The sequence below is a fragment of the Pongo abelii genome, chromosome 11 (assembly GCF_028885655.2).
Source record: "Pongo abelii isolate AG06213 chromosome 11, NHGRI_mPonAbe1-v2.0_pri, whole genome shotgun sequence".
Taxonomy (NCBI): Eukaryota; Metazoa; Chordata; class Mammalia; order Primates; family Hominidae; genus Pongo; species Pongo abelii.
Genome location: NC_071996.2, coordinates 133,332,772 through 133,358,376, shown reverse-complemented (window position 1 = coordinate 133,358,376; position 25,605 = coordinate 133,332,772). Strand labels below are relative to the sequence as shown.

At 36.8% G+C, this 25,605-nt stretch overlaps 1 protein-coding gene across 50 annotated transcripts in view; it reads left to right on the top strand.

Moving 5' to 3' along the window:
• Positions 1-25,605, top strand: part of TRIP12 (thyroid hormone receptor interactor 12) — a 156,534-nt gene that overhangs the window by 116,455 nt on the left and 14,474 nt on the right. For 28 of the 50 annotated variants that reach the window (XM_063713089.1, XM_024243070.3, XM_063713099.1 and 25 more), the window contains 17 exons: positions 1,103-1,256; positions 2,746-2,974; positions 3,283-3,401; positions 4,528-4,735; positions 7,610-7,710; positions 7,942-8,116; positions 9,167-9,308; positions 10,209-10,400; positions 11,658-11,809; positions 13,860-14,032; positions 14,776-14,849; positions 14,938-15,137; positions 15,760-15,887; positions 17,232-17,383; positions 18,057-18,199; positions 19,346-19,502; positions 21,140-21,238. In XM_063713089.1, the coding sequence (XP_063569159.1) occupies positions 1,103-1,256; positions 2,746-2,974; positions 3,283-3,401; positions 4,528-4,735; positions 7,610-7,710; positions 7,942-8,116; positions 9,167-9,308; positions 10,209-10,400; positions 11,658-11,809; positions 13,860-14,032; positions 14,776-14,849; positions 14,938-15,137; positions 15,760-15,887; positions 17,232-17,383; positions 18,057-18,199; positions 19,346-19,502; positions 21,140-21,238 (2,598 nt within the window). The remainder of the gene's footprint in view (positions 1-1,102; positions 1,257-2,745; positions 2,975-3,282; positions 3,402-4,527; positions 4,736-7,609; positions 7,711-7,941; positions 8,117-9,166; positions 9,309-10,208; positions 10,401-11,657; positions 11,810-13,859; positions 14,033-14,775; positions 14,850-14,937; positions 15,138-15,759; positions 15,888-17,231; positions 17,384-18,056; positions 18,200-19,345; positions 19,503-21,139; positions 21,239-25,605) is intronic. The other 22 variants (XM_063713100.1, XM_054549941.2, XM_063713103.1 and 19 more) reach the window with 3 other exon arrangements.

Sequence of the window (25,605 nt, the reverse complement as noted above, 5' to 3'; positions counted from 1 at the left end):
TGCTCTAGCTTAAGAGGTGTTGATCACTGTGTTATTTGTGATGCCATGCATAATTTACCATTTTCAATACATGAGACACCTGTAAGAATTTATGTATTTTCTAATTTCAACCTTTGATGTTTGAATTCTTTTTAGAACATCACACATTTTGAATAGACAGTCTTTAAAGGTGCCTTCTAGTTCGTTTCTAAAAATGAATTTTAGAAAAAATTTTAAACCAATGACTTACATCATAAAATCAAGTTTTAAAAATAAATCCAGTTTCAGAGCCAGCTTTTATGAGAAAATTGACTTTGACTGGTCTTCTGTGCAGCATTATATATAAGCAGTATATAAGCAGGCCAATTCTGCTAATAGTGGTCCTGGTCTCTAACTCTAAGTCGTCTTCTTTTTAGCATTTTCCTGATCATTGCACCTTCACTATTAGCTTACTCTCTCATATGTGCTGTGAGTCTTGTCTTCCATTCAGCCTAGGAGTCCATAGATTGGATTCTGTAATGAGAATATTGTGTCACTTCTGTAGTCTGTTCAAAATCAAACTGTGCTGATTGAACTGTCTCAATTTAAATATGTATACCACACACAACCTTGGCGATTAATCTGTTTCAGTTGTGTCCCTTTTAGTCTTAAAGTTATTTTTGTTTAATGAGGACAATTTTATAGGATCATTTTGTTTAAGGGAGGATTTTGGTAGGTCGCTAAGAATTCATTTGTAAATAACATTTTTAATCTAAGAATACTAAGATTTATGGATAACTGATTTTTTATAAGCAATGTCTTAAAAGCATTCTCAATACAAATGGTGTCTTCTTTGTGTCAGTGATGCTACATAGGGGGATCTTTCATCAAGATTTTACCTGCATTTATGTCTAAGGGTCCCTGATAAGGCTTGAGGCATGTAACCTATGTCTAATTAAAAATGATTTGTTGAATGAATGAGTTTTGTCATATCTACACTATTATTCCATCTTCTGTTAACTTCACCATCTAAAACCTGTTGAAATAAATATGTAAGATAGCATATTTGGAGGGTCCCCACTGTGTCTTAAGGTAATAGATTTCTCAATGTTTATATTCAAAGTTTCTCTCTCTTTGCTCTCAGGCAGCCCATCAGGTCGGTGAGGATGAGATAAGCTTGTCCACTCTGGGACGAGTTTATACTATTGATTTTAATTCTATGCAGCAAATCAATGAGGACACGGGAACAGCACGTGCCATTCAGAGAAAACCTAACCCCTTAGCCAATAGTAACACTAGTAAGTACATTCTGAGTTAAAATAGCACTATACTATTGTGCAATATTTCGTGTTTGCATAATAAATAATTGGTTCATTAAGTATCTTTTTAAGCTTAAGACAATTGCATAACAATAATTTGGTTTTCGATTTTTTAAATCATGTCCATTAATGGATGAGTGAGCCAGTATTAACTGGTATCTTTTCCACAATTTGTCTGCTTACCTGATGTCCTGAGACTTGAGTTAGAATTCACTCATACAGATTTTTATCTGATCCTGTTACTACTATTATACCTTTAGATCCATTGACTAGTTCTTTCCAACCTTGTATTTTATACCTTCCTGCCAAAATTATCTGAACTAATTAAGGACAGATAATCGTGATTAAAAAAAAAAACAAAAAACAAACCAGGTTTCTGACATTTATCTGTCCCCTCAGGGATTTAGTTCATTGCTTTTGCAGCCCTAGTTTAAAGAACAGTGGTCTGCAAATTTTTTTTTTTGAAAAGGGCCAGATAGTGCTGGGCGCGGTGGCTCACGCCTGTAATCCCAGCACTTTGGGAGGCTGAGGCAGGCAGATCATGAGGTCAGGAGATGGAGACCATCCTGGCTAACACAGGGAAACCCCATCTCTACTAAAAATACAAAAAACTAGCCGAGCGTGGTGGCAGGCGCCTGTAGTTGGAGCTACTCAGGAGGCTGAGGCAGAGGAATGGCGTTAACCCGGGAGGCGGAGCTTGCAGTGAGCCGAGATCCTGCCACCACACTCCAGCCTGGGCAACAGAGTGAGACTCTGTCTCAATAAATAAATAAATAAATAAATAAAATAAAATAAAGGGCCAGATAGTAAATAATATAAGTGTTGTAGGTTATATATAGTCTATACTCATCACCATTGCCATTGTAGCCCTCAATTAGCCATATACAATATTTAAACAAATGTACATGGCTGCATTCTAATAAAATTATACTTACAAAAACAGGTGGTGGACTGGATTCGGCTTATAGACCGTACTTTGTCAACCCCTTGTATATAATTTACTGCTTGTCAGTTATCTTTTCCTTACACTTTATGTCACTAAGCAAAGTGGTAGAATTACCTTCTTTATCCATTTTACACAGCTTTTAGTGAAATATCGTGCATTTCCAGAACTCAGTTTCTTACCACTGGTTTAGTTGGTTAGGATTGGATTTCCCTTTTGTTTCATTGAATGTATATCAGTAAAATAAAGAGGTACAGTGTGGTGATGAATTGTTACTTTCAGCTGGCCCAAATGGGTCACTAGTTTTCTAGACAGCTGAATTTTGTCTGTCTTAATGTTGCCTTTAGCATCTTTGTAAATCCTAGTTGATCATATCATAGAAGTTCATGTGTTTTATAATGAAAAAGTTTTCATAGCGTTTCAAGAATTACATTGGCTTGAGTATTTTATATTGTTTATTGTGTTTCTGAAGTCTGTCACTTCAGGATTGCATAATTTTTTTTTTTTTTTTTTAAAATGTAATAGGTGGATATTCAGAGTCAAAGAAGGATGATGCTCGAGCACAGCTTATGAAAGAGGATCCGGAACTGGCTAAGTCTTTTATTAAGACATTATTTGGTGTTCTTTATGAAGTGTATAGTTCCTCAGCAGGACCTGCGGTCAGACATAAGTGCCTTAGAGCAATTCTTAGGATAATTTATTTTGCGGATGCCGAACTTCTGAAGGATGTTCTGAAAAATCATGCTGTTTCAAGGTGTGTTAATGAAAATAGTAGAAACATTTTACAAATTCAAATCTCTGCAAGTAATTTCAGAAACCTCTAAAGTAATAATAGAAAAAATATGCACAAAAGTTTGTTTGGAGTATCTTGAGCTCTTTTTTGTCTCTTTATATTCACATATAGCTTTTATAAAATATAAAACTTGAGCATTTAAGAAAAATGTTTATATTAATAGAATGGTTTCACAATGAAAATGCTTTGCTCTCAATTTAAAGTAGTATGGCCAAAAACAATCATCAGATTCAGGCAGAGTTTTATACACAAATGCTTTCTTTTTTTAGTCACATTGCTTCCATGCTGTCAAGCCAAGACCTGAAGATAGTAGTGGGAGCGCTTCAGATGGCAGAAATCTTAATGCAGAAGTTACCTGATATTTTTAGTGTTTACTTCAGAAGAGAAGGTAATGTCGTATAAATTAATAGTCGTTTAGTCTAGATAGTGCTTCAATAGAAATAAAGTTTTAATCTGTCGAGCAAAAACTGATAGCTTTTCAATTTAAAAATGACATTTATAGCTCTGTTAGCTTATGGCTCGGTGTACATAGAATGTGTCTTTTAGGCTGGGCGCGGTGGCTCACGCCTGTAATCCCAGCACTTTGGGAGGCTGAGGCAGGTGGATCACTTGAGGTCAAGAGTTGGAGACCAGCCTGGCCAACATGGTGAAACCCCGTCTTTACTAAAAATACAAAAACTAGCGGGGTGTGGTGGTGCACGCCTGGGCTGATGTCAAACTCCCTGCCTCAAGCAATCCTACTGCCTCAGCATGGGATTACAGCTTGTCTTTTAATAAGAGTCTGATAGAATGATAGAAGCCGTGGACTCTTCCCCAGAAAAGTGTGAACGTGTGCTCATTCACTCACGTTAAATATATCCACATATTTGCATATAGTTTATACTAGCTGATAATCAGACATACATATTGGTATACAATTTGATAGTTCTTAGTCACACTCCTTCATACATACTCTCCTATGATTCTAGGACAGATAGGAACCCCTGCCTCACAAGTTAATGTTTAGCTCTCTTTACACACCTTCAAGGATGTGATAGTTCCCACCCTTCAGTAGCTGGTTTTTTTTTTTTTTTTTTTTTTGGTGGCAGTGTTAATGTGATCTTGTCTTTTTGTAGCACTTGAAGTTAACTGATGATTCTCGGTCTTTTCCATCCCTTCTGGCTGTCACACCACAGGGTGTGCACTGTATTTCTGTAATTGATTATTGTTTTTATAATGAGTATTTTGAACTCTGAATAGGACTTTGTGACCCTATTAAGTTTTATATAATTTGGTTTTGAAGATTAGAAGACATTCAATATCAGTATTTTTCTTTAACCTTTAGTTTTTATACTTTTTTCTGATTGAAGTCAAGTTGAAAACTCTGGCTCCTAATTTCTTTTACCTATTTGCCAGTTATGTTTAAGCCTTTTTGTGTATTATCTCAGTGTTGGTATTTAGGGATTTTGTAATGGTGGGGAGAAGGTTCTATTCCTGATTAAAACTGACTCCCTTTTATCTCTGTTATTGTAAAGGTGTAATGCATCAAGTAAAACACTTAGCAGAATCAGAGTCTTTGTTGACAAGCCCACCAAAGGCGTGTACGAATGGGTCAGGATCCTTGGGATCCACAACTTCAGTCAGCAGTGGGACAGCCACAGCTGCCACTCATGCTGCAGCTGACTTGGGATCACCCAGCTTGCAGCACAGCAGGGATGATTCTTTAGATCTCAGCCCTCAAGGGTAAGTAAGAATTGTGTTGTGATTTTTATTTCTTTGCTGTTAGTGCTGCTTTGGTACCTAAGAATCATATAGGGAGTAAAATGGTAACATATTAGCATATATATTATATTTTTCCATTCGTATTTTGTTAATGAGAATGGGAAGAAAACATTTATTGGAAACCTACTGTATTGGGCTGTGTTTAGGAACTATAAGAGATTAGTTTTATTCCCACTGACATACAAGGAAACTAAAGTGCAGAGACATTTGCGACTTGCACAGTGTCACACACTTATGTTACTTGTGGGCTCTAACGTTGTGGGATTTGAATTCTGGTTTCTGATTTCATAATCTTGTGACTGTTTTTTGTGCTGCTGCATACATATGACCTTAGAGACATCCAGATATTAATACAGTTAAAAATACTGAAAATTAGAAGTCTTAGAATAAAGGCCAAAAAATACTGATTCCCCATTTATCTTTAGTTGGCAACTGGGAGTTAAATACTTTGCTTTTAATAAGGGAAAATGAGAGTTCTTAAATTTTCTACTCCCATTTATTTATCAGCTTTTAATCTTTGTTATACCATGCTACTAAGAATGTTTCCAAACCTTCCATTGGTTTCCATTTTGTTGTGTTAGAAACAAATCACACTCTAAAAGTGTTTTTATTTCCTTGCTGTTAGAAGCTTAATATTACTAGATGAGTGGTACATGATGAACCAAATTCAGTTCTGAAATTCAGAATGTATTCACTGCAGTACTCCTTTTGGCTCCTTTTAAACTGAAAAGTAGATCGTGCTAAAATATAGTAATAATAAGTGGGATCCAAAAATTTAATCTTAGAATCTGCAGGGTAGCATTGTCTTGTGCAGGCAGCCAACTCAGGTAGGAGAGGGGATGAGGGGAATTGGTGCCACCTGGTGGCAGTTTTCTAGTCTAGCATAAATATGAATTTTGGCAGTTTCAAGACTTGTGGCAGACTGAACTTCTGGCACAGTGGGTATTATTTTAGGAAACTGCTGAGTTTAACTGGTAGCCATGTTATTTGACCAGTCTGAGGAGATTGGGCTTGGAGAGTTCTGGGGACTCTTCCACTTCCCTGATTCTGCAGTTGCTTTTGTCTGCCATTTTCCTTTCCAGCCTTGCTCTCTCCTTTACTTCCTTCCCAGCCCCATTCCTACCCACTAGCTGCTGCAGTAACATAAGTTATTGCAGGGTTTTACTGTAATGTAGGCGTGGTGCCTGAGACATCATAGATACTCAGTAAATTACAGAGGGTCATACAGTTCAGACAATTGCAGTATTTCTTTCCCTTTAAAAATGTTTTCCTTTCTCCTTTTTTTCTTTTTCTTTTCTTTTTTTTCCTTTAAAGAGACACAGCATGGGGTCTTCCTCTGTTTCTCAGGCTAACCTCGAACTCCCGGGCTCAAGTGACCCTCCCTACCTTGGCCTCCGAAGTAGCTGGGACTACAGGCATGTGCTAGCATGCCCAGCTCAAATGCAGTATTTCTGAGCCATTTTAATTTAAGGAGTTGGAATTGATTATAGAGTCTAACAGTTGATTATGCCAAAGAAAGAGAAAATAAATTTTTTCCTAAAATATTTTTACATGGTTTTAAATAGTTTTAAGTGGTTCCATAGTACAGCATGGTTGCAAATGAAAAATTCATGTTAATTTTTTTAAATGGAAATTGTTTAATTACATTTTTCATCCTTTGAAAGTTCATTTTTCCTGATTGTCAAGCACATTTGAGCACATTATTAAGTATATTCCATAGAAATGTCAAGTGTTGGAAACTTTCCAATTTGTTTTCAGATTTTTCCAGTTTTATTTGGGCCACAGACCAACTAAACCACAACATTTTTCAGCCTTTTCATCTTATTTAGCTTTGTTATTCTAAAAATTTATTGCTGTTACAAACTATTTCTATTGTCGTTAGAACAGGCTACAGGTGTTTAATTTTGCAAACGATTCTTATTCAGAATAAAGTACTCACACTACTCACTAGATTTGTATATAGGTTTTAAAAAACCCACTAAAATGTTTCTAAATGCATTTATTTAGTATGTTATTGCCATTGTCACACTATGAAATTACTTTGGATAGTATATTAGAGGCAGATGAGTATTTTGACAACGTGAACACTTACGTGTCATGTATATTTTACTCATGGCCATTTTGGTTAGGGAAAAGGTGTGGTTTGTGGATTTAACATTCTTTTTCAGGTTGGTGATTACCCATTTATTTTTATTTTGCTCCTTTGTATTGCATATTTATTTTATGTACTTACATACTACTATTTAAAGTTGAACACATAGAAAATTGATCAGTCATCTTATTTGGCTTTATGTTTCATAGTTCAGTGTAGTTAAACAACTGGTTATTTTCTGAATAATCATTTGCTGTGTCTGCACACCTCTAGAATGTGACTGGCACAGAATTGGCATTAAATAATCACTAAACAAGAGCATACCTAGTTATGACCGTATTTTTTTTTTTTTTGAGATGGGAGTCTTGCTATCTCCCAGGCTGGAGTGCAGTGGCGCAATCTCGGCTGACTGCAAGCTCCGCCTCCCGGATTCACGCCATTCTCCTGCCTCAGTCTCCTCAGTAGCTGAGACTACAGGCGCCCGCTACCACGCCCGGCTAATTTTTGTATTTTTAGTAGAGACAGGGTTTCACCATGTTAGCCAGGATGGTCTCAATCTCCTGACCTCGTGATCTGCCCGCCTCGGCCTCCCAAAGTGCTGGGATTACAGGCCTGAGCCACCGCGCCCGGCCTGACAGTATTTTATTACTCACTGTTTCTGCCATTTTAGTTTGCTTTTTCAGTGAGTGAAGATATAAAACAGTGGTAATTGCTAAACTTATCTCATATTTTCCCATGGACAGTCGATTAAGTGATGTTCTAAAGAGAAAACGACTGCCAAAACGAGGGCCAAGAAGGCCAAAGTACTCACCTCCAAGAGATGATGACAAAGTAGACAATCAAGGTAACCCCTTTGATGAAACTATGGGGAGGTAAAGGGGAGGGTGGTAGCAGGTGCAGAAATGTACTTTATTAAAACTGCTAGTAGCTCTTGAAGTATGCCTGTTTCCTGAGGACTAAGTGTTCTTAGTTCTTTGAGTTAATTAATCTGTTAAGACTGTGAATCTTAAAAATTAGTTGTTTTTCATCACTTAAACTAAAATGACTTAACTATAGTTCTTTTTTCTTTTCATAGCTAAAAGCCCCACCACTACTCAGTCACCTAAATCTTCTTTCCTGGCAAGCTTGAATCCAAAAACATGGGGAAGGTTAAGTACACAGTCCAACAGCAACAACATTGAGCCAGCACGGACTGCGGGAGGTAGTGGCCTTGCCAGGGCTGCCTCAAAGGATACCATCTCCAATAACAGGTGAAGTGGGGGCAATTTTATGTTGCTTCTATTTCCATTTCAGAAAAACTTAACATTATTTCAGCCAGTACATTCATTATGTGGAGATGATACATAGACACAGCACTTTAATTTGTTCTTAGAAGCATAGTTCAAGAATTAGGTAGCTTCTCAGTTTATGAACCCTGCATCTGGCTTTGTCCTAAGTTCCAGTCATGTGCTTTGAAACTCCTTCCAGCACACCTAGCTGAAAGTCTCATACGTTCGAAACCAAGTTGTGTTCCTTGGGGAACCTCTTCCTCAGTTTTGTTCCAGACAAGGAAAAGCTGACATTTTCTGTCCACATTCTTCACATCTTTTATGAGAAAATTTCTCTACCCATTACAATGGAACTTCAGGATTTTAGAGGAGAGCCTTTTTTTTTTTTTTTTTTTTTTAAAGTCCTTGGGACTTGTTTTATTTTTGGGTTCTGCATGTAGCATACCAACATGATTACTTCCCTCTGCAGATAAGAAATTTTAAAAGACCAAATGTCATTGAGAAAATAAACATGTTCTCTTTGGTTTTGTTGGTTGTTTTTCTTAATTTCAGTGTATAAAAATAATTAAGTGAATGAATTTCTGAAGCCATCAGCATTTGTAATTTAAGCAGCCAGGTCTTGTTTGCCATAGCTTATTACATCCTTAATAGGTGCATGTTTCTGGTCTGTAAATCTTTACTTCGCCTCTCCAGGAAACACAAGTTAAGGATAATGCAGATATGTATGTACTTTAGGAAGTAAAGGGAACACTTAGGAAAGTGTTATATTGCAGGGTTCCAAAAAATTAGTACACTTTGTTTACAATTCATGTAATGACCTGTAGTGTATTTTAAGTTTTTAAACAGTTCTCCAGGTGGTATATCGTAGCCCATTTTCAAAGTGAAAGTTAATTTGGTTATGGAATCTGGATTTTTTAATCTGTAAGCATAGACCAGGACGAATTTTAAATGTAGCAGCTATTTGCCTTGATCAGAAGTTATATCCTTTCTACATACACTGGGACTTTAATATCTCCTTTTTGTTTCTTGTAGAGAAAAAATTAAAGGTTGGATTAAGGAGCAGGCACATAAATTTGTAGAACGTTATTTCAGTTCTGAGAATATGGATGGAAGCAACCCTGCATTGAATGTCCTTCAGAGACTTTGTGCTGCAACTGAACAACTCAACCTCCAGGTGCTGTGTCCAGTGCATTTTGCTGGTCTTTTTCAGTCTCTTCCCAGCATCTCCTGTGACTCTTCCTTCATGACTCTCTAGCTTCCTACATCGACTTTTACCTTACATACACCCTTGGTGCTGGCATTTCTTTTACTTACCCCTTGACTATCAGGATTCATCAGTCTGTATTAAATGTACTAGAAACCTCATCTTTGACTTTCTTTCCTTCACATCTCATCATTCTTGACAAATGAAGAAACTTCAGAAATGTCCTCACAAGCACATCTGTTTTCTAAGTCATCCTCAACTATAGGTGTAGATGATAGGCCTTCCTTAGCCCCTCTCTCCACATGGGGTCTCAGAGTGGCAGGAGAGGCTAGAGGTTTACTAATAAGTGTTTTATGTTTCATCTGGTTCTCAGTTTTTGTTTTTATTTTTATTTTTATTTTTTTATTTATTTATTTTTGATGTTTTTGATGTACCTTGAGCAGTTTTGGTAGTATGTTTTCCAAGAAATTGTTCATTTTGCTGAGACCTTAAACATATTAATTTAAAACCACACCTTGTATTCTTGATTCATCTTTTCATTCTGGTGTTATAGCCCCGCATTCTTCAGTTTTCTGTTCTCATCCTTTAAAAATACTCTTTTTTAAAGAAAACTACATTGGTTGAATGTGAGGATTTTCTTCTTATGTTATTATGGGTTCCTGGTTTTCCTCATGAAATATTTAGTGTGTGTGTGTGTGTGTGTCTGTTTAAAATCATAATTTCCAAGGATTTACTAAGACTGTACCACTCCCCTGCCCTCTTTTTTAAGGGCATTGAGAATATATTCAGTTCCTTTTGAGGATATGTGAGTTGTGTATTTTTTAAGTGCTGCTTAAATCAATATAGAAATACTTTTCCTAACTCTTTCAGGTGGATGGTGGAGCTGAGTGCCTTGTAGAAATCCGTAGCATAGTCTCAGAGTCAGATGTTTCATCATTTGAAATCCAACATAGTGGATTTGTGAAGCAGCTGTTGCTTTATTTGACATCTAAAAGTGAAAAGGATGCTGTGAGCAGAGAGATCAGATTAAAGAGATTTCTTCATGTATTTTTTTCTTCTCCAGTAAGTTATCTAATAATGCCTGTGTATCTTTTAAGAATCAGTGTTCACTAATGCATATATTTTCATCTCAGTAATAATTTCCAGCAGGTCTTGGTCAAGACATTGAGGGAAAACTTCTAGGTTTTCACACAGTTGGAATCCTTCAACTTCTGTATATCAAAGTAAATAGTAAAACAATGAAATGGGGATTTAACAAAGCCCATGTCACTATTTCTGTGGTTGAAGTATCTTGAGTCTTTTTTGCTTGCAAGATGAGCCATTAATAGTAGTCTCTCACCTGTGAATGTATTTTACTTGCAATATTTGTTTTTAAATGTATTGAAGTTTGTATTAGTTCCTTTTAGGGAAACAGATGTCTATAATAGGATAGAGGAGATATATTTTCTTGTTTTGTACATAAAATACAACTGTAACAGTTCCAATCAAGGGCGCTTAATGACCATTTATGTCACCGTTTATAATGTGGATTACAAAGCCACAGAGTGGCTCCCTTTCCTTCACTCTTAAGTGGGCCAGAGCAAGAGGGTAGTCTGTGGATACTGTTGACAGCATTCTCCTTGTTTTACAGTGGCTTAAAGAGAAGGCATCACTTGGAACATTTCCCTCTGGATTATCTGTGTAATAGGGCTTAGCATAGCTCTCCTATGTATTAACACTATTTCACCATGCGCTTGCTGTGCTCAGAGGCATTTGAGCATTGCTTGTATTTTAACTTGTGGGTCAACCTAAAGCAAAGTTAGTATTTATTGGAGATTCATTAGAAGCGTGACAGTATTATGTATAGTTTTACAACATACTTAAGATTATATGCAATCTATTTTCTGAAACCCCTGGAGTTTGGTGGGTTTCAAAGGTCCTACAGTATGTAGTACATTAAAATTCCCAGCAGTTTCTGAATAGCACTCTATATTATATGCATTAAATATTTTTGTAGCATAACATGAATATTCTTACTAAAATCAGATAAAGACTGTAAATAGCCTTATGTCTGTTTGAATCAGATTTTGCCACCAAGTTACTTGTGTTTTCAGAGCCTTTGGATGTAGAGATTGTGAATACAGGATTGTGGGCTGTACAAAACAATTGTCTTTATTGAAATAATTGACGTGGTAACGTTCAAACCAAATCTGCCATAAAAGATAAAGATGAATAGACGAATTATTCTCTTTTATAAAGCTGCTTATTAAATCTTCTCTTTGAGGAGAGTTTTGTTTTGAAAAGGCCTTGTTTAACCTGTTTGTTTATTTGTAACTTTAGCTTCCTGGAGAAGAGCCCATTGGAAGAGTGGAACCAGTGGGTAATGCACCTTTGTTGGCATTAGTTCACAAGATGAACAACTGCCTCAGCCAGATGGAACAATTTCCAGTCAAAGTACATGATTTCCCTAGTGGAAATGGGACAGGAGGCAGGTAAGGACCATTGCCTGGCTATACCCTTGCCACTGGAATTTGGTACTTAATTTCACTGAGGTAAGATGGCAAGATGTCTGGTAAAGTCTTTAAGGCCCAGAAAACATTCAGCTGTAATGATGAAAGAAATTAAGCACTCTAAAGAATGAATCAAATGCTTTCTTATCTTTAAAATTATACCATGTGCCTTAAACAGGATGCTTTATAAATAATATAATCCAGTGATTATATTTGTAACTTGTAATAGGCTTAGTTTTCCTTAAATTGATACACTTCAGCATACAAAACTTCCTTAAGAACTTTGTGTTTAACTTCAGTAGGGATGAATTTTTTGCAGCTGTGAATAACGTTTACATTTTGAGCAATATGATTTATATGTAATATTAGTGGTTATAACTTTGTATTTTGATGGGGTCAAATGTTTGAAGTTTTACTAGTTTAATAAATGTATATATTTTTAATGTAGTTTTAAGGACTCTTGAGGTGCTACAGGAAAGAATTGTTCTATGTTGTGGAATGTTACAAGTTTCATGGAATACTTTGACTGGAAGCCTAGAAAATAAATTTGTTTGGTTTTTATTTATTGATTGATTTATTTTGGGACAGAGTCTCACCTTGTTGCCCAAGCCAGATTACACTAGTGTGAACATGGCCCACTGCAGCCTTGACCTCCTGGGCTGAAGAGATCTTTCTGCCTCAGCCTGCCACGTAGCTGGGGGCCACAGGCATGTGCCACCATGTTCCACTAATTTTTTTTATTTTTTGTAGAGACGGGGTCTCACTTTGTTGCCCAGGCTGGTCTCCAACTCTTGGGCCCAAGTGATCCTCCTGCCTTGACCTCCCAAAGTGCTGGGATTACTGAGCCACCACACTCAGCCTAGTTTGGTTTTTAAATCCACATTTTGATGTTTTAAAAACATTTAAAAAACTTTGTTTGAATTAAAAACAATATGCATTGTTGAGTGATAAAGCAATCACATCATGGACTAGGATTTCTTTTCTGCTTCGAAATTTAATGTAGTGTGTGGTATTCAGTTTTGATTGGTATGATTTCCTGGAGGAGTTCATGAAATAAGGGGGCATTTTCACCTGTGCTTGAGAAAATCATGAAGCTTTTTATTTGTGTCCAGATTTATATAAAATATGTTTGCATATGTATATATTCATAAAATGGAATATTTTTCTCCACCTCCCTATTTGTATGCTTTATGTGCAGGAGGGTCCAATCTTTTGGCTTCCCTGGGCCATATTGGAAGACGAATTGTCTTGGGCCACATAAAATACACCAACACTAAAGTTAGTTGATGAGCTTAAAAAAAAAAAAAAAAAAAAAAACACTCATTGTATTTTAAGAAAGTTTACGAATTTATGTTGGCCTATATACAAAGCCGTCTGGGCTGCATGTGGCCTGTGGGCCGCAGGTTGGACAAGCTTGCTTTGTGGAATCATACAGATAATCACAGTTTAAGTTTGTATCTGACTCCTGCCAGAGCTTTTCTGAAATGAGCAATTAAACATCATGACCAGGTTTCAACTGTAGTAGCTATTAAACCGCTTCATTCAAAACTATTATAGCAAAGTAAATTATAAAGGTTAGTTTTTAATGTAATTTTGTAGCTGAAATCTTTGAAATGAAGAGGTTTTTTTTTTTTTTTTTTGCTTTTTTAAAAATATAATTCAGTAGGAATGGGCAAAATATTGCAGAAGTGAGTGTGCTTAAATAGTTCAGGAATTTTTGTTCCAGAAAAATAATTAAATATTCATGGGTGAAGTATTTCTGCTCCCATGGATTTATGATGGGACAGAGATCAAATATTGACTTAAGGTTTTCATATGCATGCATACACGTCCATCTTTTATTTCTTATGTATAAAAATTTTTTCTAAATAACTTGAATTATTGGCTTTACCATTTACAGAACTGGTAAGTAACTGCTTAGTACTAGTATGTCTTATGAAAATGCAGTTTGTATTAACTTGCCTTTATTTGAATTAATGTATATTAAATGTGAAAATAATAGACTAACTTTTTTTTCACAAATTATCTTGAGCTTTTCTCTCAACAGAGGATCACAGGCTTTAAAATTTTTCAACACACATCAATTAAAATGCCAGTTACAAAGACATCCAGACTGTGCAAATGTGAAGCAGTGGAAGGGTGGACCTGTCAAGATCGACCCTCTGGCTTTGGTACAAGCCATCGAGAGATACCTTGTAGTTAGAGGTACTTTCCATATATTTGTTTTGGGTGTTCTATATGTATATTTGGGAGAAATTTACATTAAGAGATACATACATTATTTCTCTGTTTAATGTTGTTTCTGTTAAAACCTAGATAGCAGGAACTTATATTCCTGTCTTTTATTTTCTACTTAGTATATAGTCATACATTGAACTTACTAGGGGTTGACTGCTTACTTGAATGATGAGTTAATTTATCTTGGTGAAATGTAGTAGAAATGACATTTTGTGTTTGGCAGTTTTCTTAGACCTTTCTGCTTCATAGATCAGAGTGTAATATATACAGGTTGAACATCCCTAACCTGAAAATCTAAAATGCAAAATGCTCCAGAATCTGAAAACTTTGATTGCTGCCGTGACACCGCAAGTGGAAGACGCCACACCTGACAACTTTGCTTTCTGATGGTTCAATGTACATACACTTTGTTTCATGCACAAAATTATTGAAAATACTGTATATAATCACCTTCATGCCATGTATATGAGATATAAATGAGTTTCCTGTTTAGATTTGTATCCTATCCCCAAGGTATCTCATTATGTACATGCAAATATTCCAAATCTGAAAAAATTTGAAATCTGAAACACTTCTGGGCTCAAGCATTTCAGATAAGGGATACTCAACCTATATGTGTTTTCTAAGAATATGTTTGACCAGTGTATACAGGATTTTTTTTTTTTACACCTAAAATCGCTATGAGTTTAAAAGTCTACTTGGGTCTTCAGGGTATGGAAGAGTAAGAGAAGATGATGAAGACAGTGATGACGATGGATCAGATGAGGAAATAGATGAGTCTCTGGTAAGGTACTATATTCCCACCATGTCATAATGTACTACATAAAGTTCAGGGCCTTTGGCTTAAATGGCTTTTGCTTTGCTTTATTCAGGCTGCTCAGTTCCTAAATTCAGGAAATGTAAGACACAGGCTGCAGTTTTATATTGGAGAACATTTGCTGCCATATAACATGACCGTGTATCAGGCAGTACGGCAGTTTAGTATACAGGCTGAAGATGAAAGAGAATCCACAGATGATGAGAGCAATCCTCTAGGCAGAGCTGGTATTTGGACAAAGACTCATACAATATGGCAAGTCTGAAAATTCTTTCTTTTGGTTTTTCATAAACTTTGAAACTGTTCTTGTGTTTTAGAATTCACATTAACTTAATGGCTGGCTTTCATAAGGATAGGGGGCCCTGAATCACACATTTTAGTTCTGAAAGACGATTTCAAATATTTGATAAGGTGCATATGTATATGTAGCCTCCTCATTCATTCTACCGGAAAACATATATCCATGGACAGTAATCATGGTTTACATCTGCTTTTCTAGATTTATTTCAGATCTTTAATTAAGACAAAAATGTTGCCATAAGATGATGTTCCATTAGTTAATCTGAAGTTGGGCATCTCTGAGTCCTTAAGAGGCATTTAGATGCAGCTTCCTGCATTGTCTGTGAGTGTCTGCTGCATATGCTTGAAGAGAGCCATTCTTCCCAGAACCACCCTTGGAGTTTCTCAGGCAGCCCCTCCTGAGAAGGTGGTCTCTAGGTGATCTCTTCTAAGAAGTTCTCCAAATTCACACTAGGGAGAGAGAGGAGAATAGATCTCAGAACGGTCTTCTGGTAACTGTGGTGTCTGTGGCTTAGATTTCGGCTTTGTATCAGTTTCAAAATCTACATTTGGTTTATATACTGTCTTGTCATTTTAGGTATAAACCTGTGAGAGAGGATGAAGAAAGTAATAAAGATTGTGTTGGTGGTAAAAGAGGAAGAGCCCAAACAGCTCCAACGAAAACTTCCCCTAGAAATGCAAAAAAGCATGATGAGTTATGGCATGGTAAGATGGTAGATAAAGGGGAAAATGGATTACCAACTGGGCAATCTTCCCATTTTCATGATTTTCAAAGAGTGATTTGGATTTAGTAGTAAAATCTTTGAATATCATTGAGAAATAAATGAAATTACAAACAGTTCGATCACATTTAATCCTCAACTTTAATATCTAGAAAATGAAAAATTAAGTACCTACAAAATTAAATTGGGAGGGAAAATTGGGAAAAAAATTATTCCCAGTTCATTAAGAGTTCAGGTTTTTATGAAGGTTGAAACAAATTTCATTGGTAGAACACGTTCACTAAACAAGAGACTGAAGGTAGTGATAATTGGCCACTTGGCCCCTAATTTTTTATTGTCACCCATGACAGTAGTACAATTATAGTAATTATAAAAAGTGACGCCAGGTAATGTAATGACCATCGGATATAACCGTCACTTTCTAATAGACTTATTTTCCTCTGTAATACTTCCTTCCTGTCTATAGTTTTCCTCTCTTCCCCCACCTCTTCCTTTAAAAATACGATACTAACAATGCCTTAGAGTTAGACAATATTATTGTTCCATGGAGGACCCCCCTCACCCCTCTCCCTGCCGCCACCACAGTAATTTTCTCACGCTGGTTTCCCTGGTCCACAGAAAAGGGCCCTGTAGCACTTTTTTTTTCACAAAATTAAGTTTGTTCAATATAAAAGGCTCTTAGTTTTGAGATTGTTATGTTTTCGGTGTTAAACATGCTGTTTTCTTTTATGAAATGGTGGTATGATTTTTTATTATTTTGCTTGCTATAAGTAAATGGCAACTGTTTCAATCTCTCAGATATATTTTTTTGATGCCTTTACTTAATGCAGTGTAATAACAAAGGATTTGCAGACCCTACTTGAAAACCCTCACAATCTGTTCAGTCCTAAGCCTTGCATTAAATAACCAAGTCTCTTTTACCAGATTTTTAATTTTGAGGTATTCGTCTAGTTATAAACTGGATATGAAAGATCTGGGAAATTTCTATAACAGTGAACTTAAATTTAAACAGTTTGTTTTTATTCCTCCAGCCATTTTACTGTTTGCCATTGTTTCTGGTATAAAGGAGAAATGTGGAGGAGTCAGCTTTCCTCCATTATAATGTTTATTTGTGTATGGGAGGGGAAAGTGAAATTTTTATAAGCCAAGGCACTTTATATGTAAGATAAAATGGGAAGATTGTCAAACTTATCAATACCCTACTAATAGGATTCCAAGCGTTGACTATAACAACTTCTGTTACTCTTTTAGCGATGATAGGACCTTGGCTGCACTGGCTTAGCCTTTCTAACTTTGATCAAAACTTATTTAATCTTTTGTCCTTTAGATGGAGTGTGCCCATCAGTATCAAATCCTTTAGAAGTTTACCTCATTCCCACACCACCTGAAAATATAACATTTGAAGACCCGTCATTAGATGTGATCCTTCTTTTAAGAGTTTTACATGCTATCAGTCGATACTGGTATTACTTGTATGATGTGAGTAATGTTGCCTACTTATGAAGTTTTCATGGTCTGTGATTGGTAAATTTCCTGTTGCACTAGAAATGGAAACAGTGATTCAGCTCAATGCAGGGATCCTAGCCCAGTAAAGTACAATGTACTCATCGGTGGAAACTTCTCCCCCACTTTTTTTTCTCCTGGCCCACAGTCTTAGATTAATTCCCTTGGCAGATTTGTAAAATTTTCTCTAGCAATAAATTTATGAAATTAAGCTACAAAATGAAACTTGAACATGGATTTATTGTGGTTAAAATTCTTCAGGTACATGTAACCAGAAGTTTATATATCAAGTAAAAGTTGGGTGAAAGTTGCATGCTGCCTTTGATATTTATATAGCATAGAGAAGAGTAAAGGAATTGACCCTGCATGAAACATTAGCTGCAACATCACTGAATGATTAAGCCAGCAGCAGTGGCTGGGCGGGGGTGCGCAGCAGTGGCAAGGCGTACGTTTGAGGGCTTAACAGTCTATTGTGGGAATTGTTGTTTTAGTTGGGACACAGTAATGAGAGGCTGTGTGTTGTTTGTTGGAAACCAGCACGTGAATTCAGGGTACTTTGCATGGATTTGGGGATAATGGAAGAGATTGTGAATATAATCCTAATGTTTTACTACATGTAGACTTTTTTTTTTTTTAAAACATTTTACAGAATGCAATGTGCAAGGAAATTATTCCAACTAGTGAATTTATTAACAGTAAGTTAACAGCAAAAGCAAATAGGCAACTTCAAGATCCTTTAGTAATCATGACAGGAAACATCCCAACATGGCTTACTGAGCTAGGAAAAACCTGGTAAGACAATCACTTCTGTAATGGTGGCCTTGGAAATGTTACTGGGTTGGTCTTGATGTATTTTGTTACAGAAACATTGTCTTTACTGGACCTAGTCAAATGTTTATTAATACTGTTGATCACAACTTGCTTAATTGTGTGGCTTTAGCATGTAAACAGACTAGGCAAGTTTGGGGGCTGGATCTTCTTGGTAGTATGTGTCTATGTATGAAATAGGAAAGTATACATAGCAGTTTGGCTGAGGATAGTCAAAATTATCTGCTATCATAAAATTGGATTTCAAAGGTGTAGTTGCTTGATTCTCTGAGCCTGCTTGGGTCAGGGACTCTAGAACTGCAGTGATAAATGTAAGCCACTGGCCATATACATTTAAATCGGCAGTCCCCAACTCTTTTTGGCACCAGGGACCAGTTTCATGGAAGACAATTTTTCCACAGACATGGACTGGGAGATAGGGCTGGTTTCAGGATGATTCAAGTGCCTCATGAAGGTGGTGGTCATATTTTAAAGATGAGCTCTCATTAGTCATGTTATACTTCCTTCAGGTAGATTAAAGATGATCTATCGACTTAAGTGTAGGATTTTAAAAATTAAATATCGGATTCTGCATTGAAAGGCTACTTAATGCACTATTACTTGATCACTTAGAAATTTCATATAAGAAGTATGAAAATTCTTAAAAATTAATTGACCTGGCTGGACGTGGTGGCTCACATCTATAATCCCAGCACGTTGGGAGGCCAAGACAAATGGATCACCTGAGGTCAGGAGTTCAAGACCAGCCTGGCCATCATGGTGAAACCCCATCTCTACTAAAAATACAAAAATTAGCCGGTTGTGGTGTCAGGAGCCTGTAATCCCAGCTACTTGGGAGGCTGAGGCAGGAGAATTGCAAGAGCCCGGGAGGCAGAGGTTGCAGTGAGCCTAGATCACACCACTGCACTCCAGCCTGGGCGACGGGAGCAAGACTCCATCTCAAAATAAATAAATAAATAAATAAATAAATTGACCTAAACAATTTTTACTGATTTTATTTACAATTTTCTATATCATATCAAAAGTTGTTTCTAATATAAGTTTGGATTTTTTTTTTAGTAGTCTCTGATTCTCATCCAGATAATAAACTTACATTGCATCTTTTTACAGCCCATTTTTCTTTCCTTTTGATACCCGGCAAATGCTTTTTTATGTAACTGCATTTGATCGGGACCGAGCAATGCAAAGATTACTTGATACCAACCCAGAAATCAACCAGTCTGATTCTCAAGATAGCAGAGTTGCACCTAGATTGGATAGAAAAAAAGTAAGTTTCTCCCCAAAATCTTTAAATAATCTGAGCTTTTCAAAATAATGGGAAAACTAGAAATGTAGTGTATCTAAATATGCATGTTGGTCTTGGAGGCCTTGGTCATAGTCAGCTAGCCCTATTTTCCTTTCAGTCTCTTGGAACTGGGCTGTGATTCTTCCTTATCCTTCATTAAGAGTTTCTCTCCTCCCCACCCCCCAGTTTCTGAAATAATTTCTACAATTCTCTTTTCTCTTTTAGTTGCCGTAACTCTTAGACCAAGAAAGAATCTTGTTTTCTCTCACTGAAACTTTTTTCATTCTAAATTAGGAGTTCAGACTATCTCCTGCCTTTAAAAATTGATCCCTTATGTAATAGTTGGAATTAATCAGATCCATTTCATTCCCTTAACAAGTCACTCCAATTAGAAGAGTCTGAAACAAAATCCTTTATATGTTTTGAGTCTCTTATACCAGTTAGCTCCAGTGTTGATAGCTTAATCTGTGTTTCTAATCTTGGCTCCACATTTGTGGCTCTGAACCACGGGGCCCTGAGCCATTTCCAGTGGAGACCGATTCTACGGTTCTCACCAGCACTGTTTTTACTTAGGTCTTTTCTGTTCATTTACCTGTTTTTTTCTGCTAGGAATTCAAGTTTCTTTTCCTAAAGCATTTATTTCCAAAAGTTTCATAAGAGACATTAGTAATAAAATAAAGGAGTTAGATGGATGGCAGGGAGTGAAGTGTATATTGAAAAGCAAAACAAAACATAAAGCAAACATTGTAGTTAAAAAAAATCTTCTTGGGCCCGGTGTGGTGGCTCATGCCTGTAATCCCAGCACTTTGGGAGGCCGAGGCGGGCGGATCATGAGGTCAGGAGATCGAGACCATCCTGGCCAACATGGTGAAACCCCATCTCTACTAAAAATACAAAAAAAAAAAAAAAAAAAAAAATTAGCTGGGCGTGGTGGCACATGCCTGTAATCCCAGCTACTCGGGAGGCTGAGGCAAAAGAATCACTTAAACCAGGGAGTTGGAGGTTGCGGTGAGCTGAGATTGTGCCACTGCATTCCAGCCTGGCAACAGAGTGAGACTCCGTCTAAAAAAAAAAAAGTCATCCTATTCGTATCTTTATTAGGATTCCATAAGTACTGATACTGGCATAAATTAGAAATCTAGCAGGACCTTTTAAAATCTCATTTGCAGGTGTTTGTAGTAGTGCTTGTAGGATCTTGGCAGATCAGAGCCAATAGGTTTCCAGCTCACCTGTTTGACCTGTCACCTCCATATCTATTTCTCTATCTAAATATAAATGTACCCAGGGAGATTTCATGAAACTGCAGCCCTGAGAATTGCACTGATATTTGGCAAAGATGATTTTTTTCTTCCCCAACTTGAATTTTCTGAACTTGCCATGGCCACAAGATAAATTAGTAATTACTCTTGCATCTGATTTCCTTAATGTGTATGCCAGGGTGCTGTTGATGTTTGTAGCAATACAGCTACCTCTTAACCTTTTCTGAGTTATCTGTTTAAGGAAATAAGTGTTAACAATTGAGTTGATCTTGTTCTTTTGCATTTCAAGAAATGCCACCTGTTTATTAAAGTGTAATATTGGTAGAGCATAGTTTCCTGACAGTTGTACTTTCTTTGTAGCGTACTGTGAACCGAGAGGAGCTGCTGAAACAGGCGGAGTCTGTGATGCAGGACCTCGGCAGCTCACGGGCCATGTTAGAAATCCAGTATGAAAATGAGGTGAGCTTGGAGTCCGGTGATGGTTATTTAGCTTGACTTGTGCTCTTGATTAAATGTTATTTGAGTTTCTTGGTACTATGATATTCTGAAAGACAGTTGGGAGACTTTGCTCTCTTTTCTCTTGAATGATTTGTTCTAAGTTCTCCATTTTTCAAAGGTGCAACTAAATAAAAGGCAGTTTTTTCCCTGGCGTAAGAACACATTTGTGTTGTTAGTCTTTAAGTTGATAAATTGAAAGGATATTTTAAACAGCTGATAACTTTCAAAATGTTTGAATTGCCTTTCTAAAACAATCAGGTTTACTGAGATATAAATAATAACTGCATACTTCAAAAATGTAGTTTTAAGGGTTGACAGATGCAGTTTGTTACCACTTTCACGTCAAGATAAAGAATACTCCCATCACCACAAAAAGTGCCCCCATTTCACTTTGCAGAATCAGTCATTCTATCCCCTGCCGCATCCTCAGCCCTTGATAACCATTGATGTGTTTTCTGTCCCTGTAATTTTGTCTTTTTTACAATATCATAAATGGAATCATGCAGTATGTAGCCATTTGTCATTCTTCTTTCACTTAGCATAATGCTTTTGAGATTCATCCATGTTGCATGTGTCAATTTGTTTCCTATTATGGAGTAGTTCCATTATATGAACTATATATTGAGTATTCCATTATATGGGTGCACCAAAATATGTTCAACAATCACCAGTTGATTCACATTTGGGTTGTTTCCAGTTTTTGACTATTTTGAGTAACATTGCTATGAACATTTGTATTCATTTCCTTGTGGAGACACATGTTTTTACTTCTCTTGGGTAAATGCCTCAGAACTAAATTGCTAAGTCATTTGGTAAGATAGAGATATGTTTTTATTTTATAAGAGATACAAAACTTTTCCAAAGTGTCTGTCACATTTTACATTCCTACCAGTAATGTATATATGCGAGTTCCAATTGCTTCTCATACTCACAACACTTGGTACTGTTTTAGTTATTCTAGTGGATGTATAGTGGCATATTATGGTGGTTTTAATTTTTATTTCCCTCATGATTGATAATGTGACCTTTTCATTGCTTATTGGTCATTCATGTATTTTCTTTGGAGAAGTATTCAAGAATTTTGGCCGTTATTTTCTTACAGTTTGTGGCTTATCTTTTCATTTATTTATAAAATGTCTTTGGAAGAGCAGAAATTTTCAGTTTTGATGAAATCCAGTTTATCTTTTTTTTTTTTTCTTGTTTGTGCTTTTTGCATCCTAAGAAATCTTTCTCTAAACCATGGTCTCAGATTTTTCTTATATGTTTTTTTCTAGAATTTTTATAGTTTTGGTTTTTCATCTGTGATTCATTTTAAGTTAATTTATATATATATATATATATATAAATTACATTTTGAAGTTCTTTAAGACATAAGCTATTCAGATTTTTTTTGCACTATTTGCTGAAAAGACCATTCTTTTTCCTGTTTAATTACCTTGACCCCTTTGTGGGAAACCGGTTGATTGTGATGTCTGGATCTCTTTCTAGATTCTCTGTTCTGTTTTTATTATTCTATACTGTGTTGATCACCATAGCTTTATAGTAAGTCATAATCAGGTAGTATAAGTCCTCCTTTTTTTTTCTTTTCTCTCTCTCTTTTTTTTTGAGACGGAGTTTTGCTCTTGTTGCCCAGGCTGGAGTGCAATGGCACGATCTCGGCTCACCGCAACCTGTGCCTCCTGGGTTCAAGTGATTCTCCTGCCTCAGCCTCCCGAGTAGCTGGGATTACAGGCATGTGCCACCACGCCCAGCTAATTTTGTATTTTTAGTAGAGACAGAGTTTCTGCATGTTGGTCAGGCTGGTCTCGAACTCCCGTCCTCAGGTGATCCACCCACCTTGGCCCCCCCAAAGTGCTGGGATTACAAGCATGAGCCACCATGCCTGGCCTTCTTTTTTTGTTGTTGTTGTTTTTTTGTTGTTGTTTTAAAGATGGTTTGGTTATTTTCAACTTTTATTTCATGTGAATTTTAGAATCAGCCTGCCAGTGTCTACAAAAAGTTTGACAGGATTTTGATTCGGATTTCTTTCAATTTAGATCAGTTTGGAAAGAATTGACATGTTTACAGCATTGTGTCTTCTGATCCATGAACGTGGTGTCCACTTATCTGAATCTTTAATTTTTCATTATTTACATCTAGAGGTCTTTCTTGCACATATTTTGTTTCCCTCCAAATATTTTGTGGTTTTTTGATGAAGCTGAAAATGATACTGTTCTTTCATTTTCAGTTGTTTGTTGGTTTCTAGAAATACAGTTCATTTTTGTATCATAACCTTACCTTCATAAACTTAAAACTTTTTAATAAATCACTTAGGATTATTGTAGACCCATGGCTTGGGAAAACTTTCTGTGAAGGACCAGATAGTAAATATTTCAGGTTTTGTGGGTCACATGGTCTCCATCACAACTACTCACTTCTACCTTTGTAGTGTGAAAGTGGCAATAGACACTGAATGAGCATGGCTGTGTTCCAGTGAACCTTTATAGTCACAGAAATGTAAAGTTCATGTGATTTTCACATGTTGTGAAATACTATTCAAATTATTTTTAATCGCTTAAAATTAATACAAGTTATTCCTAGCTTGCAGAAAGTACAAAAACAGACCCTGGGGCTGGAGCTGTAGTTTGGCCTGCCAGTTGTATAGCTTGCTGCCTTGTGTCATAGACATTTATATCATCTGTGAATAAAATAAAACTTCTCTTCTAGTCTTTGTCTTTTCTTTCTTTTCAGTTACTTTTAAACAAGCCCATATACCAAAAGATTCAAGTAATGATTTTCTGTGTATTTTATGTATATTTAAGTCTCTTGGGATACTTCCCCCCTCTTCTTTCACCTAATTTTTTTTGTTTTAAGACAAAACTTAGAGTTTTGGGGCTTCCCCGAACCTCTTATGGAGGTTCTGCCCCTCAGCTTTCTTATCTGTAAAATGTAGGTAATAATAGTTTAACCTCAAAGTTGTGACTGAGTTCAGGTACATGAACTGGCTCATGGTAAGTATCATAGATTTAGCAGTTTAGTGTGTGATACTAACTGTGCCTATTTAAGTAATTTTAATCATGACTTCGATTTTTCATTCATTTTATTAAGCATTTTCTCCTTCTTGATGACTTTTAAAAAGCTAAGAGTATTCAGTCACCAAAGGTAAAATTATAAGTTGTTGTGTACTGGAAAGTATACTGCATGCTAGGGTTCCAGGTTATGGCAGAGTCTCTGCACTCAAAAGATTACAGGGTAGTTAGGGAGACACAGGACAAAGGTGCCAAAGAGTGTGGCAAGGTAGTGGTACAGGTACCAACTGAATGACGCATTCAGACAAGGAGTGCTGTCCTCAAGATGTCTTGAGTTAGACCTTAGTGAAAGAGAACAGGAAGATTGAGAGACCATTTTCTAGTAGGAGATGGGGCCTGAGCAAAGGGTCAGGCTTGGTGGTGAGTGGCAGAAGTTAGTACCGCTGTAGAAGTGTTGGGAGAAGGGGGATAGAAAGGAGGAGGCCAGATGGAGTGGAGGCCCTGGACTGCTGGCATAAGAGATACGGATTTTTTGAATCTAGCTTGATCATGGCTGTTGCTCAGAGGACATGATTCTTATATGTTGTTGCATCCAAATGTGTTACTCGTAAGACTGCAGGACTTTTGCTCTAACCATTTGGTATGTTTTTATTCTCTTTAAACGTACATTCTACTTTCTTCAGCATATTTTTCTCTTGCCAGGAAATATCTTTTCCTCTCTCATCCCTCATGGTTCTGTTAAAATTTCATCTTGCATGAAACCTAAACAAGCTCAAAATGGCTTCACACAGATTGTTCTAAGGAGCAGGATTGGATTGCTAATGTGAGGTCAAGATTTTATGCCCTTCCTTCGTGGGTCTTACCTGTTGATCTCGGAAAAGATTCCAGGAGCTGCTTCACTGGGGAAGGGGGAAGTACCTCCACCCCTACCTCCCAAGCACTGGCTTTGTGAGATGCATAGGGCTTCAGGTTATGATTCAGATTCAGCTGTACATGTCAGCTAGTGGCCTTTAGGAAGAATTTCTGACTAGCTCTAGAAGAATCCCAATGAAAATGTCAGGTCACAGTGTGGGCTCCTATTTGAATTGGGATGATTGGTAAGCCAGGGAAGGATTATACCAGTCTTTGGGCTCACAAGCCACCGAAACCCCCAGGATTGGGGTTACAAATGACCCAGTGACCCAGTATCCTTTTGGGAAGGTGAAAGATCAGGAGCAGGGAATGTGGAGCCTGGCCTGCCCACTTACTGGCTGTGTGATTTTGGGCAAGTTAACATGAACTCATCAGTGTCCTCTCAGCCCTTTACATAATTAGTGCACC